We start from the raw sequence: 14426 nt of genomic DNA, 5'->3' as shown, positions 1-14426 counted from the left end.
CGGTGTCTTCAAAGTAAAGTCTGTCAGGCGAAAATTGGGTTTCAGCCGTTCCGTAAGTCCTTTATGGGTTTATAGTGCCCTTTGCACTGTCCCCCATACTACTGTCAATCGTTCGGTGATGCTGTAAAGGCCAATATTATTAGAGAAGTCCAAAAAAAAAGATTTAAGTCCAAGCACGCTCTATATCGTGTAACTTTCCTGCCTGCAGATATGAAAGCCGATTCGCGTTAGAAATAGGCAATAAATAATTTAGAGGCAACTATTTGCATAAAAATAGTTATCATGTGATTCAAATATGTCTTAACTGTATTCCTGTACAGTAATAAAGTTATAGAGGTACTCAATCGTCAACACAAATTAATAATATCAACATATGTAACATGTTTGACGTACATATGTTGACGTTTTAATAGGATAACTTTCGAGTTGACTAAAATACACACTCTAGGGTACAAATGTGTGCAACACACGAGTATGAGTACAGACGCTACAGGCCAAACTTCAGTAATGACTTTAAATTAAATGCAACGACTATAGTGCAGCTTGCCGCAGGTAACTTGCGGATAATATTAATTTGAGTAACAAACTTTGATAATATTTGTCTCTGAATTTTAGACGTACTAAAAGTATTATCTGCTTATTTTACATTACAGTTTAAATGTTGCGGTTATTATATTTGTGCAAGTATTCGTTTTTTTAGGTGACTTGTGTTAAATGTTGAAATTTATTTAAATCTGATAACTCTTTTTTTACTTTGCTATTATGCTTTATATCATCAGCTACACATTGAAATTATTATTTACCTACCCTCCTAAAAGAACATCGTCTATTTATAAATATCTGCGCGGTATGGATATACGATGGTATATTTGAAAGCACTTTCAATAATGATGACAGGAAATTTCACTTTGTAGAGGCTGCATATTTACCAAGTCAGATATGGAACGTGGTAGTGTGTAGACATATTTTTGATTTTCTATGTATCTATACAATCATATATACATAGAAAATAAAAAAGAATATATCAATTACCACGTATATACGTATATTTCTCTTTTGTAAAGCATATTCGTAATTCAATTAAACTGTATACCCAAAATGTTGTAAATAAAATAAAATAAAATTTCATACAAATTAAATGTTCATTTATTTTCCTTTCAGGTTGCACTGAAAATGGATATTTGTTTGTTGTATTCATTATTCAGTTGGCACTGAATATTTTATTACGAATGCAAAAATTATATTATGTAACAATGTAACATGAATAGTGTTTTCGTATGTATATATTTACATAGGTACATAAGAAAAAGAATAATAAGTAATTCTGTTATTGGTAACCAAACAAATGTATTTATTGGCTTCATATTCTCATGATTCAAAAGGTAGTATTTCATTTGATATTGCTATTATATTGTGTTAACAACTAACATCTGAATGGTTTCACTTTTCAGCTTTTCATGTCACTTCGGTTTATTTTCGCCATCTATTACTAAAAAGACTATGGTGTATATGAGAAGCGCTATGTTGGAAGAAATCCAATCTTATCGCAAAGTAATAACTAGATATAGAATTATAATATTTAAAAAGAAACTAACATTTTAATATTCATTTATAAAAGAGAAATGTACGCATTTTCGGAAATAATAAAAAGAACCTGTGCTAATTGAGTTGCAAATTTTCTTCTAGTCCGTTAGTGGTAATAATATACTCGTTGTTGATGTGATACAGGCTATCGTCGTGTAAAATTTAATTAATATCTTCTCAGTTTATTTATCAGAAAGTTGCCGTTTATCCTGTATTTGTAATTTTTGTATGGATGGAAATATCTAAAAACTAGATTTAGCGTAGCGTGTTCACAATTTAATAAATATATACCAATACTAGGAAAACGTGAAACTAATTATGACAGTGACGAATAAATTTTCTGAGAGATCTATTTATATACAAGAAGTGATATTTCCTCACTTCAAATTATGTAGGATATTTGAAAATATACACGAATGTATGTCACACAACGGGTTCTAAGGGAATAAAGTGCGGAATTTGCTTCTTTGCCATACCCAAATATATACAATATTTTATGCCATGTTAACATATTGGCACATACTACTTATTTATTTATGCATTGCATTACATAATATTATAGTACTAGTATTACTCTGTATATTTAATTAACAAAATTGTATAAATTTGATTAGGTATGTTATTTAAAAATTCATATACTGTATAGTAATATTTTGTATTTAATAATCTCTGGAGATCCTGTATAAATATTTTATATATTTTTCTACTTTTAAATAATTTGGAAGGTTATTATTATTTTTATGCATGACATGAAGGGGACTGGTCGCATGCTGTAGTAAAATACATACACCCATTCTATTGGATACGTGTACGTCCGAAATATCTTGACATTAAAAACTGCATTGTACTATATTTCACTATCTAAATAATATATTTATTCGTGGTATCCAAAATAATAATTATAATCAATAGTAATTATGTCAATAAGTTAAATTATAAATACCTATATTAAAGCTGATTTTTTTTGTTTTCGCATTTCATGTATTGTAATGAACCACATTCGTAAAGGTACTGGTATTTCTTTTTTTAAAACCAATGAAAGATGTTAACAGTACATACTATCGTAAGAATATTAATATAACTTCCTCGAATATAACTTGTTAATAACTAATGGCAATACAAAAAGCTCAAGTCAAATAAAGAAAACAAAGCAAATATTAAAAAGAATAATAATAAGTATATTTATGGAAAATTCGATTGCAAATATGAGTCAATCCATTTTACCAATGTGGTATTAGAAGTATAAAATTAATCACCTCCTCTTATAGAATGATACTTGCGCGAAAATTAAATTATAATATTGTTTTCTTATCTGCATCAATTTTTCGATATTCATCTTGACACTGTAGACGGAATAGTTCTTAGTTGAGAGTACTCTTAACTAGATATTGAGATTGTATCATAAAGAGTGCTGGAGGAGTGCCTCTCTTTATGAAGAAATATTTATTGAGTTGTGATTTAATAAGTTACTTATCTAAATAGCTAGTTATGATGTGGTGATGGAGTATATCTGCAAGTTCTTATTTTAATTCTGTTCAGTTGTTTTGTTATGAAAATACCACAAACTAACAAACAAACTATTAACTAAACATATATTGTATTGGTGGATATAATTTGTGCATTATATTGCGGGTAAAGTGCAATAACACATCAAATATAAGGTCATAGAATTATCGAATCATCAATAAACTAATAGAATATACGAGTTTGCGATCATTGAAATGCTATGATTCAACGCGTACTAGAATTCAATTTAACCGGCGGGCATCCGCTGAATTTAACATACAATTTGTAGCGAAATTCCATGAATCCTGTACGAAAATTATGTAGTGCAGACAGAGCACATTAGCTATTAATGATTGTAATATGAAAACAACAATACTGTATTATTAATTATTACTACCGAATATGGGTCTAGGATTGCAAATGTAGTATACGCAAATAAAAAAGGATTGATTAAGAAAATATAATTACATTCAAATAAATATAACATAAGGATGATTTTTACAGGGTGATGTTATTCACATTTTTAGTCTTTTAAAAATCTCCGAATTTCTGTTCTAATTCTAGGAGAAATTCAAGATGCTTTTAAGCGTGTTTATTATTTCACTCATATACCATTTTTTCATGGATTTTTCTTTAAGTCTACTCCCATACTGTGTTCTATTTTTGAAAGTAAAAGGTCGAAGGAATAATTGTTTCTTTATTTTCAGAAATAAAGTAAGCTTACATGCAGTACTTTATATGCATATATTCGGTTTTAAGTAAAATTTGGTTCTATAAACAAAAATCTTACTTTAGTAGTAGATAATGTAACTATAGTGCTAGTGGTTGAAAACGCATATTTAAGAATTATTAAATGAGAATAGTAATAATTAAGTCTAAACATTTATATTAAAAAATGTATTGTATAATAGAAAGAAGAAAGAAAGAAAGCGTTTACAGCATAGCATAATACAGCAATAAGTTTCTGAAAACCTAACCAATTGAACCTTAACCACAAATCGTTATTGGTTTGCAGCTTTAGATGTGATTATATTAGCAATATTTTGTGCGAAATATGAACTCAAATTTTATCTTGCATCTGCATTAATCTGTGTTCACAGATTAATATCCAATTCTCTTTTGGTTTCAACTATCTTAGTAAATTGATGTCCCCAATCCATCTGCTTTAATTAACTAAGATGACTGGTGACATAACTCGCGATCAAAGCCAATCATCTGCCGTCCTTGCCTAGTAAGTTTTAATTACTTCGGAGCCATATTTCGTCGAGACAGGTTGCCAATAGTCAGATGGGTTATCCGTAAATATTTAGGGACTGCTTAGTTATTTGCCTCCATTGTTCAATTATAGTTATTATTATACATATACTCATACCTATAATTAGAAAGATAACTAACGAATTGGCGGAATATTTTATTTAATTTGCATTTACTTGAATTTCAAGATATTTTTAAAGCACTGACTGGTATCGAATTGAGCTGAAACTTCGTAGATAATTGATGGCAATTCATGCATATTATGGTGATAAATTCTCGTCTTATGACGAAGTTGCCCACAGAAATACTTTAATATATGGTATAGGTAAAAGTACATATACGGTTACTGAATATTAAGTTACCTTAATTTGTTTAAACCTTAATGATAATTAAACTCTTATCTTGACGCTTAAAATCCCTAACAGTGAAAAAAATATTTTATAAGTACCTATCGTATATATTTTTTTAAACAGGTAATTTAAATAAAAAAAATATTATAGTAGAAACACACAGCGAAAATTGTTAAACATTTAATATCAACATTATCTTTTTGGAGTTGCGTATAATAATATCGGAATAATATCTAAAAAACAAAATTTGAATGCAGGTTATTGTAATTATCGTTTATTTTAATTCTTTTTTCTGATTATTAAATACACGTGAGCATTATAAACGAAGATAGTGAAGTTATATTCTATAACCACACTATTTCCTATTTTTCTATAGTAAAACGGCTGAAAAGCAGCACTGTGCAGCAACAGTTTCATGGTTGAGTTTATTTTAAATGAAGTATGTTGAAAAATAATTGGCTGATGTACGTGAGTATTTGAACCACTGGCCTCTGATACGAGAAATGCTGAAATACTAACCTAAATTTTTTTCTATGATTACTAAAATTATTATGTTGTCGTAGCAATATAAAAACATATTATTTACATAATTCTATTTTTAAAAACTAATTTTGGTTAATACAGTAAATAACATATGTTTCGAAATATAAAAATATGCCTATAAATTTTATAGTAAAGGAAATAGGGATGAAATTATGGAACAGAATGAGATTAGATTAATAATTCTGTGCGCGGCATCAGACTCCAATCTGCAGTCAGTTATGGAAAGTGTCGATAAATTGAAGTCGCATTGAGCGTGGTAATTGAATAGTATGTATTTTAAGCTTTATTCAATTGAAAGACTCTCAGTTTAGTTCTATTAACTAAAGCCAATAAAGCAAAAGTACACTGCACTTGGGTAGTTTAAATAATTCCTGAATGCGGTTGAGTCGAAGTACAAATAATCCATTTATAAACCACCTATCTCTTTATATTGTTCCGATTTCAAAACGTCTACACATTATATTTTTGTGGTATTTGTCAACAGAGGTTGGGTTGATGATGTTTACGTTACGAACATAAGGTGCTAGTACCTTCAAAGTTGTCGGCGAATATGTATGTGTACCTGAGGCAACTTGTTCAAGTTGGATTTACTCAGTTTGACTGTTGACAATACCTCCAACCGAGAGGTCAGTCTGTGAATGGTTGGGTAGAGTACTGAGAAATAAGTCATAATGTTATTTTATTGTTTGTCTACTAAATAAAATAACATAAAGACGATATTGATAATAATAAGAAAATAAAATACTGTCTTAGCTCGCATCACTACTAAAATACATTAAAAATATGTATATACTGGATTTTTCAATTATAGTTTTGGAAGCAGTGACAAAGTGAAAATTTCTAAAGATACGACAAAATCAAATAATAAAGCAGTCTCTTTCATTTGAAAATACAATGATGAAAATGGTTTAAATTTAACAAAACTGTCATGTAACATTCACTCAAAAATAAATACAGTCCAAACGAGAAACTAGAATGATATTTCTGTCGTCGGATGGAAATATGATTTTGAGATGTGATTTTTAGGAACAAAACTTGAAATATTGCATGATCTTTACGTCACAAAAGCTTAACAGGGTTCGCTGCATTCAGATTAGGTATATAGACTCAGTATGAAACGATTTAATTTCCCGAGATGAAACGTATTCTAATCTTGAACCGGGATAAGCTATGCACAATCTCATCAAAATTCATCCAATAGTTTACGCATGGTACGTGCACGTAAAGAGATATTGTCTCTGCATAGGGGGACAATAAGTCTTCCATCGTAGCCTGTCAACGAATCTTACAGCCATGCATATTTAGTATTTTAAATTCTCCGATATGTATACCATTATAAATATATACCACTAGGTATAAGTACTGAAACAAAATCTTACGATATCTACATTAATATTTTTACGGAATGAGTTAACTTTCATAAGTAATTTACTCAATTGCAACAATATAAAATAAGTAAATTATTTCATTAAGCTACGTAAAACTTTCTATGCAAAAGCCTTTGTGTTGCTAATAAACGACCGTTGCCCATTGTCTTAAAAGTGCTGGGAATATACTAATAGTTAATAAGCGAATATGGTCTGTTTTATCAAAGTCAACCTCGAATTAAGATTATCATCAGAAATATAACAAGTATAAAATTGCAAATCATCAAGTAAGTTTAGGTATGAGTGAAATTAAAAAACTGTTTCGCCAGCACTAAAGCAATGAGCAGTGCAGAGAAAAGCTGCTTATTAAAATAAAATGTCAGCAAAACTTAACTGTTACAACGTGACAAAGACTTTTGCAACATTTTAACCTTTTTAGCAACTTAAATATACTATATGTTGACTACCATTATAAATGTGAATGTGAGTTTCTTCATTTTTTACCTCTTATTTTCTTATCGTCTTGATATATTGACGATTCGACCAGTGGTTATAAAAACATGTAATTTTTGTTGCGTAGGACCTATGCTAATTTTTGTAATGTTCAAGAGAATTTGTTTCGTCAGTCAGATGAAGTTGCATTAAAAATTGACTACAGATGAAGTTTAACAAATTGTATATATTTGATAAAAAAAAAGGTTATATGTACGTTCATTAGGAACTTTACTCAAAGTCTTTTAATGAAACCTTTATGAAAATAGAAATTACCTACATTTAATTGTTAAAACACAATATTACAATGATTTAGAATCAATTTGATACGATGACGACAAAGTTAACAAATTATGAATTTTCATTTTCCTCTAATTTAAATTACTTAAATTTGAATACCTTTTACAACTTTAAAACTAAGGAAGGGTTTCCAGTATAAAGTAAATTGTCTTGTATGAAGAAAACGAATACGTCGCTGTAACTAGATATATTAATATAAAAATATTTCAGTATTTTTCGCTCCCATGATAGAATGTTACATGTATGTAGATATATATATACATATATAGATATTAAGAGAAGTTTCGTTACTTCAAATACTTTCACTTTCATATGTATAAATTAACTGACTATATTATTTATATGTAAACTATATATAAGTCGTTAAAGGACCTTAAAAGGACGTTATGAACAGGTCCACGTAAATTTCAGGAACGTATTCGATAAAACAAACGTTTATTGCATAAATTATAGCCAGTCAGCTTCGTACACGGTACTTGGTAGCACTCTCACAATTTTATTACCTATATTATGTGTAGATTACCTATTATCGTCAAAATTGACAGATGAATGATTTCTACATACCAACTAAGATTTTTGACAAATGCTAGACATAGTTTAAGAAATTTTAACATGTATTTTACGGAATCCTAGGTACTTGTATAAGAAATAATATATATTTTTAACAACATTTTTCGTTAAAGTAGTACCTACTGGCATAAGTGTATGCTATACTTATTAACCTAATTTCCTGGTTAGGTAACGGCAAACGCGATGTGTGAGTGAAACTGCAGTGATATATTTTTAGAGTAAGAGCTAGCTACTTGAAAAAGAAGTTAGCACTATGCAGCATTGTTTTAAAGATGGACTTGATGAAATTACTTAATCTAAAACAGAATAACGAGTACTTTGGAAGATAACTATAAAAGGATAATTTAATAAATCTTAATTTTATTTTAATTTAGTAATACTACATGAAAAACCGGAAAGCTTTGGTATGGTTTAGGAAAAGTGGAATTGTTAAACGATACGGGATTATATTGCTTCGGGAAGCTGTATAAGATTATGACATTGAGCCAAATCATAAAATTTATTTTGGTGAAATTGTTATTATTATCTTAATAATATAATTTAGCAATACACGCGGGTAATTACCGATAGGCAATTAATTTCTATAGGAGAGATTTGTGACTGGTAACTGTAAATGACTGAAATTGTGACAATTAACCTAGTAATACGTTTGAAGGAAGGTATGAATTTGCTAATGCAAAAATATATAATAATATTTTATTCCTTGCATTTTTTATTTAATAACTCTACATTTTTCTACTTCCATCTTGTAGATTGATTAAAATAGCAGTAAAGAGTGTTTAAATAAAAAAGAGGCTAATGTTTAGAATCAGATCATTACCATTCAAAACGTGTTCGTACTAAGTTTCAATCTTAATGCCATCTCTATATTTCTATTTTAATACTTGCTCTTCTTAGAATGCTGTTGTTAAATCACGGATCGTAATTGGATAAAAGACACGACCCTTATCCTTCTTTAGGATTTATGTGTTCACTTTTACGTAGCACAATTTTATGGCCAGATAGGTAGTAAGTATCAAACAGTATTCTATGCACTTTGTAGCCAATACTATGTTACATACATATTTATTGAACTCTTAGGGGCGACAGTTTTATATATTTATTATATAATAGATAATAAAATTTATGTAACTTAACCTTTTCAAACTTGTACCATTTTTATATTTTAATGTGGCTGAAGTTTTAATTTCGTGGCTTGTTATATACGGTCCAACAAGTGATATTATTTACCATATATGGCTGTACCTCATGTATCAGAATGCGTCATATCTTTTTTTCTCTTCGAATTTAATAACAGTAATATATCTATTGGGTAGTTCAACAAAATTTACATAAGTTTAACGTACTACATTCTTTGTCTAGCGTGTAAATGAATATCATGTGAAAATGGATAATATGGATGGATGGATAGATTCGTAGCTATTGTGTTACTATAAAAAAAGAGGATCTGTTTAGATGTGCGCGTAGCAGAGATTACACGCCTATACGGTTCAGTACTTTTTACTTGCGTACACGTGCGTAAAAATTGAATGTACTACTTTGTTTAGGTAGATACTTTTATGAACTAAACAGAAATGTAAATCTAAGTTACAATTGTAAGTTTCATATAATTACATACATTTAATTTGAATTTAACCAATTTAAAACGATTACATGTTTTAACATTATCCGATATTTTAAACGTCAGATTATTTACAAACTTACTGCTCTAATTAAAATTAATCTCTTGAAACTGACGTCTTTGATTGGAAAATAGAGAAAATTGAGAGACTGTACTCTCAATTTTCTCTATTTTCCAATCAAAGACGTCAGTTTCAAGAGATTAATTTTAATTAGAGCAGATATTACATAGTGATTATAAAATGTGAAATATATAATACTAATTTTAAAAATTCTATCTCATGTAATACTAGTGGAGCTGTCTGTACCATGGGAAACAAATATACCTAAAATTAAAACCATTACGAATTAATAAACGAAATAACAAATATACCTAAGTGGTTAACTTCTATGCGGTAGACGTAGGAGCGAGTGGTATACCTGCAAAATTTCTCTTCTAAAAGATCTTGGCCTATCTCGAATTGCAGTAAGTTCTGTACTAAGGCTGCAGTAACAGGTTCCTATCATAATTGGCCCTACAGGGAGAGAAACACAAGTGGTGAGTATTGACAGACAAGAGCCATTGACTTTCCAGCGTGATATAGCAACTCCATGCATTTTTTCTCCAGATGTCACAGTGATTGTACTGAGGAATTATTCGGATGCTGTTGAATTTCACCACAGTACCACCCGACAGAAACTAAAATAACATCCTGATCATCTGGATGAATGGCGATCCCCCACTGTGCGGTTTTCTAGAAACATTTCGTCACGCACAATCACCTTGTGGAATCACCTTCCAGCAGTAGTATTCTGAACCGATACGACATTGAAACCTTCAAGAAAAGAACTCATTATTTCTAAAAAGGCAGGCAACACTCTTGCCACTTAAACCTACACCCGGGTCTTAAGTTCCGGGAACTGCTCGGAGTTTTCCTTTCTACCACATGATAGATCTACTCGGCACCCGTACGGTAAATCCATTAAATGCTAGAAGTTCGTATCTTAAAAATGGTCTTAAAAAAATCTTAAGGTTATTAAGAAAAAAATCATATGTTTCCTTAATAACCTTAACAAAAATATTCCGCATATAACAATAATTCTGCATTTCATTTACTAAATAAACTCACGGAGGCCAATCGAACTATGTTTATTTTGTACCGCATGACTAGTTTTCATATTTTGATGAAAACCGTTTGATGGAGTGTATCGAAGGTTTTTATTTTTCATTGAATAAATATAAAAAATGAATGTTATATTTCCATCGGCGAACCTAATACATTTGTATACATAACCTTTTGTTTACACATGTGCGATGTATTATAGTAAAAGCCCGAAGTTCTATTCATATACACATGCACTCGCGCAGTTTCAGGGACGTAACCTACCAAAGCAATCAGAGTATAAAAAAAAGCTTTCGTACTGTTTATATGAATATATCACATATCACGCATTTAGAACGCTAGTTAAATGTCAGTAAAACTTGAAAAAAAAAACGGATTTACCTGGTACATATATACAGTTTAATAATTAATTATCCTACACAAGATGTCGATACTGACGCTCGGAAGCTGCTGACTTGGTTGAAGTTCATAGAACTAAATTGGATCACGTATCATCAAATACATAAAAAAACTGCATTTTAAATTGTACTCCTTATGAAAACTAACTGTAATCGTGCCTAATATTTAATAAAATTACGTTCAATACATTAAATAAATATGTTAATAGTGAAATGATGAAAAGACGTAAGAATTATTTTGTTCAGTAAGAATAAACCGTATTCGTATTAGTACGATTTTACCACAACTTTGAACGTGGATTGCGGTAAGCGTCCTATAATAACGTTCACCCCCAATTAGTGCGAAGCCATTGTGGGTTGTACAGGGAGCGATCCTGCGGTAAGCTTGCATCACTCAAAGTCAGTTGAGCTGTGCATTAATGCAATGATATACATTATTGCTAGTACAAATTCTTGACATTAATGGTACGTATAAGACGTGATATAAACATGACGCTTAACACATAAATATTGTTATACCTGAAAAGACAACATATAAAAATACGTAGTATTAAATAAGAAAATTGAAGGAGGAAACAGCACTGGTAAAGGAATCATCTATACACTTTGTACAATAGTAATATTAATTTAATTGAATCTTCCTTTGTTATTGTATCGGTAAACCAGAATGAAGAGATTCCTATTTCCGCTGTATTTTCTATGAATGGTACAAAAGTAGAAATAAAATTCTTCCAGTGAATTTCCCTTATTAATTGAGGGCACAATTTTTAAATATTATTATTGTTTGTGGAGCGATATAATTTTCTTATTTCAGTTCTTGTTTTATTTTATTTAATAAAATTATTGTATTGTGTGTATTTAGAGAATATTGACTAATAGGACTTTTGACAAATTATCTTTGTTCACTATTTTAAACTAATTTATATATTATGTGTAACTTTTGGGTTATAGTGAACAATAATATGATAATTATAAGCAGTGAACAGTATATAATATTACTTAAATATAAATTTATTAACAGGTTGCTTAGATCATTTCGAAGTATATTAAATAATAATTTAATTCAATTAATTACATTATATTTGCGAGATTAATTTTGTGATGGTATATTACTTACTATAATTTATTTGTAAGAACTAATATAATAATGTGGCTATTAGTAGTAAAAGATAACTAAATAGAGTATGGAAACCTGTCTAGATAATAAAATTTCAACATAGCTTTGATATTTTATAAGTGACCACCTCCGCGTCATTTTGTGGAATATTATTGGATCTTACTTTGGAAAGTATTATTTAATTTACTTACATTTTTATTATATTAATTTATAGCGAATATTTAAATGAAAGAAAATACGACTTTCGAAGGACTATGGAGAACAACAAAAGTTTTGTTGGCCAAATTGTGTGGTAAATCTACCGATAAAGTTTCTTTTATATTTATGAAACGGCTGAAACTGAACAGAGATGTTTATAGCGAAAAAGGTAGGTACATTAAAACTTGTTCTGTACACGTTTCCGCTTTACCATAGTCTACATTTTCCTTTACATCCCATTAAAGTTTCACTGCTGAATATGGGTATCTTCTCCTATTACCTTGCCTGCTAGTCTAGCGTAGGCGACTTCCTAGGTAAATTGGTTCACTGCGAGTATAAACGTTATTTCTCTAGTAAACAGCTACATACGATGTCTGAAGCAAGTGAAACGAATTGAATCATTTTTGTTCTTCTCAGATCGTATAATGTAACGTAAGTAAAATGAGTCCAAGTACATATAATCTAAATGGCTCTATATATGTAACAACAGACACATCTCATCCAAATTTCAGTCATAAAAGACTCATCAACAATGCCATGTTGTGTATATAAAAACTTTTGACATGACCTAAGCTCTAATCTTGACCAAGTTTCTCATTAGTTCGCATCGCCAGAGAATCCAGTATAATGGAGAAACTTTAACAATTTCAATTGACCGATGTAAATTCTTGTAGTTTTATTTTTTGTAGACGATATATTTATTTATTAGTATCTACATTTATAAAAAGATACTATAGCGGTCTATATAATACTTCAGAGTTTTAAAACATGTTTTCAATGTGGCAATTACGTACCTATCTGATTTTAGTGAATAATTTTGGATAACGTTTATTAAAGTTAATAGGGCACACTAATTAGTAAAATTTAAGAGATCTGGACTATAACGATAATACTTCGTAGGTAGTACTACCTACTGGGAAACTAGAACGAAACCGTGGAATATTACCAATTGAAATATCACATGAAATATAAATAAATTACTCTTGTATGTGTAATGAAACAATATAAAGTAACAAATCCGTTTCTGATATTAAATCTTGCAATTTATTAAGTAGATAATAATTCGTATCAATGTCTATCAAACCAGATTACGTATCTACGTACCTATTGTTTCATTTGTATCTGCGAATTACACTTATTCTGCTTCTAAACCTCGTATCTTAATAAACTGCTCATAAAACTTTTTTACTAGTCTGTGAAAGGTTTAACGGATATACCCGTACTGTAGGTGTGTAGGGACAACATTTCATTAAAATTTAATACCATTATCGTATTCGGACATTTATATATATTTAATTAATTGCACTTTAATTGATCTAACGCGTCGTGCATATTCCAATTAGTACCTACATTATACAATATTCCTGGAAGTGTAATTTCCATTTAATATTATTGTATGATATGACATATCTATCAATATACTAACTACCTACTACTTTCGACCAGGTACTTGTGACCATGATTAACTGAGATAAAAAGTAGTGTATTTCCTTATATGCTCTTAAATATGATATGCAGTATTTTATGATAATTGATTAAGAGATGAAAGCATAGGAACAAAAAAACTCACTTTCACATTTATTACCTATATTAGTTAAAATTACTTACCTTGCCATCGCTCTTTCGATATGCATCGTGAACTTTCCAAAGCAGTCCATGACCAGCCGAACTGCTCTCCTTTCCCACTTCGAAATACTGCATGATGGGATTGCTTTCGAGTGGTGGCGGCTGGTTGTTCGTCGCCCCACTCTTGATCTTCGATATTAAACTAGACATTCCGGAGCCGATCCTCCTTCGTAGCGGAGGAGGTCGAGTCTTCGCTTTTTCCGGCTCGCCAGCTGATTCACCTGAAGACAGATTCTGTATTAATTATAGAGCCTTACAAAAAATATTTGAGTTTTATGTATCGTAAAATCATGACGTAGCGATGTCTGTTAGTAAGTTTATCTATGTGCTAAGGTTTTCTGTAAAATTGGTTGGAGAACTTACGATTACATTAACACAGAATATGTTTTTAAATACAC

General features: G+C 30.0%; 1 protein-coding gene across 1 annotated transcript in view; it reads right to left on the bottom strand.

Annotated features, from left to right (window-relative positions):
• The window catches only part of LOC131849301 (SCY1-like protein 2), a 99855-nt gene extending 85677 nt beyond the window's left edge, over positions 1 to 14178 (bottom strand). The window contains exon 1 of the mRNA XM_059199341.1: positions 14011 to 14178. Coding sequence (XP_059055324.1) covers positions 14011 to 14178 — 168 coding nt within the window. The remainder of the gene's footprint in view (positions 1 to 14010) is intronic.
• Positions 14179 to 14426: the final 248 nt, after the last annotated feature.

This window comes from Achroia grisella, unplaced genomic scaffold, assembly GCF_030625045.1.
Source record: "Achroia grisella isolate CSIRO2021 unplaced genomic scaffold, CSIRO_AGI_Agris_v1 utg640, whole genome shotgun sequence".
Lineage (NCBI taxonomy): Eukaryota > Metazoa > Arthropoda > Insecta > Lepidoptera > Pyralidae > Achroia > Achroia grisella.
Note: the sequence above shows the minus strand (reverse complement) of the source record. Positions and strands in the feature narration are given on the sequence as shown.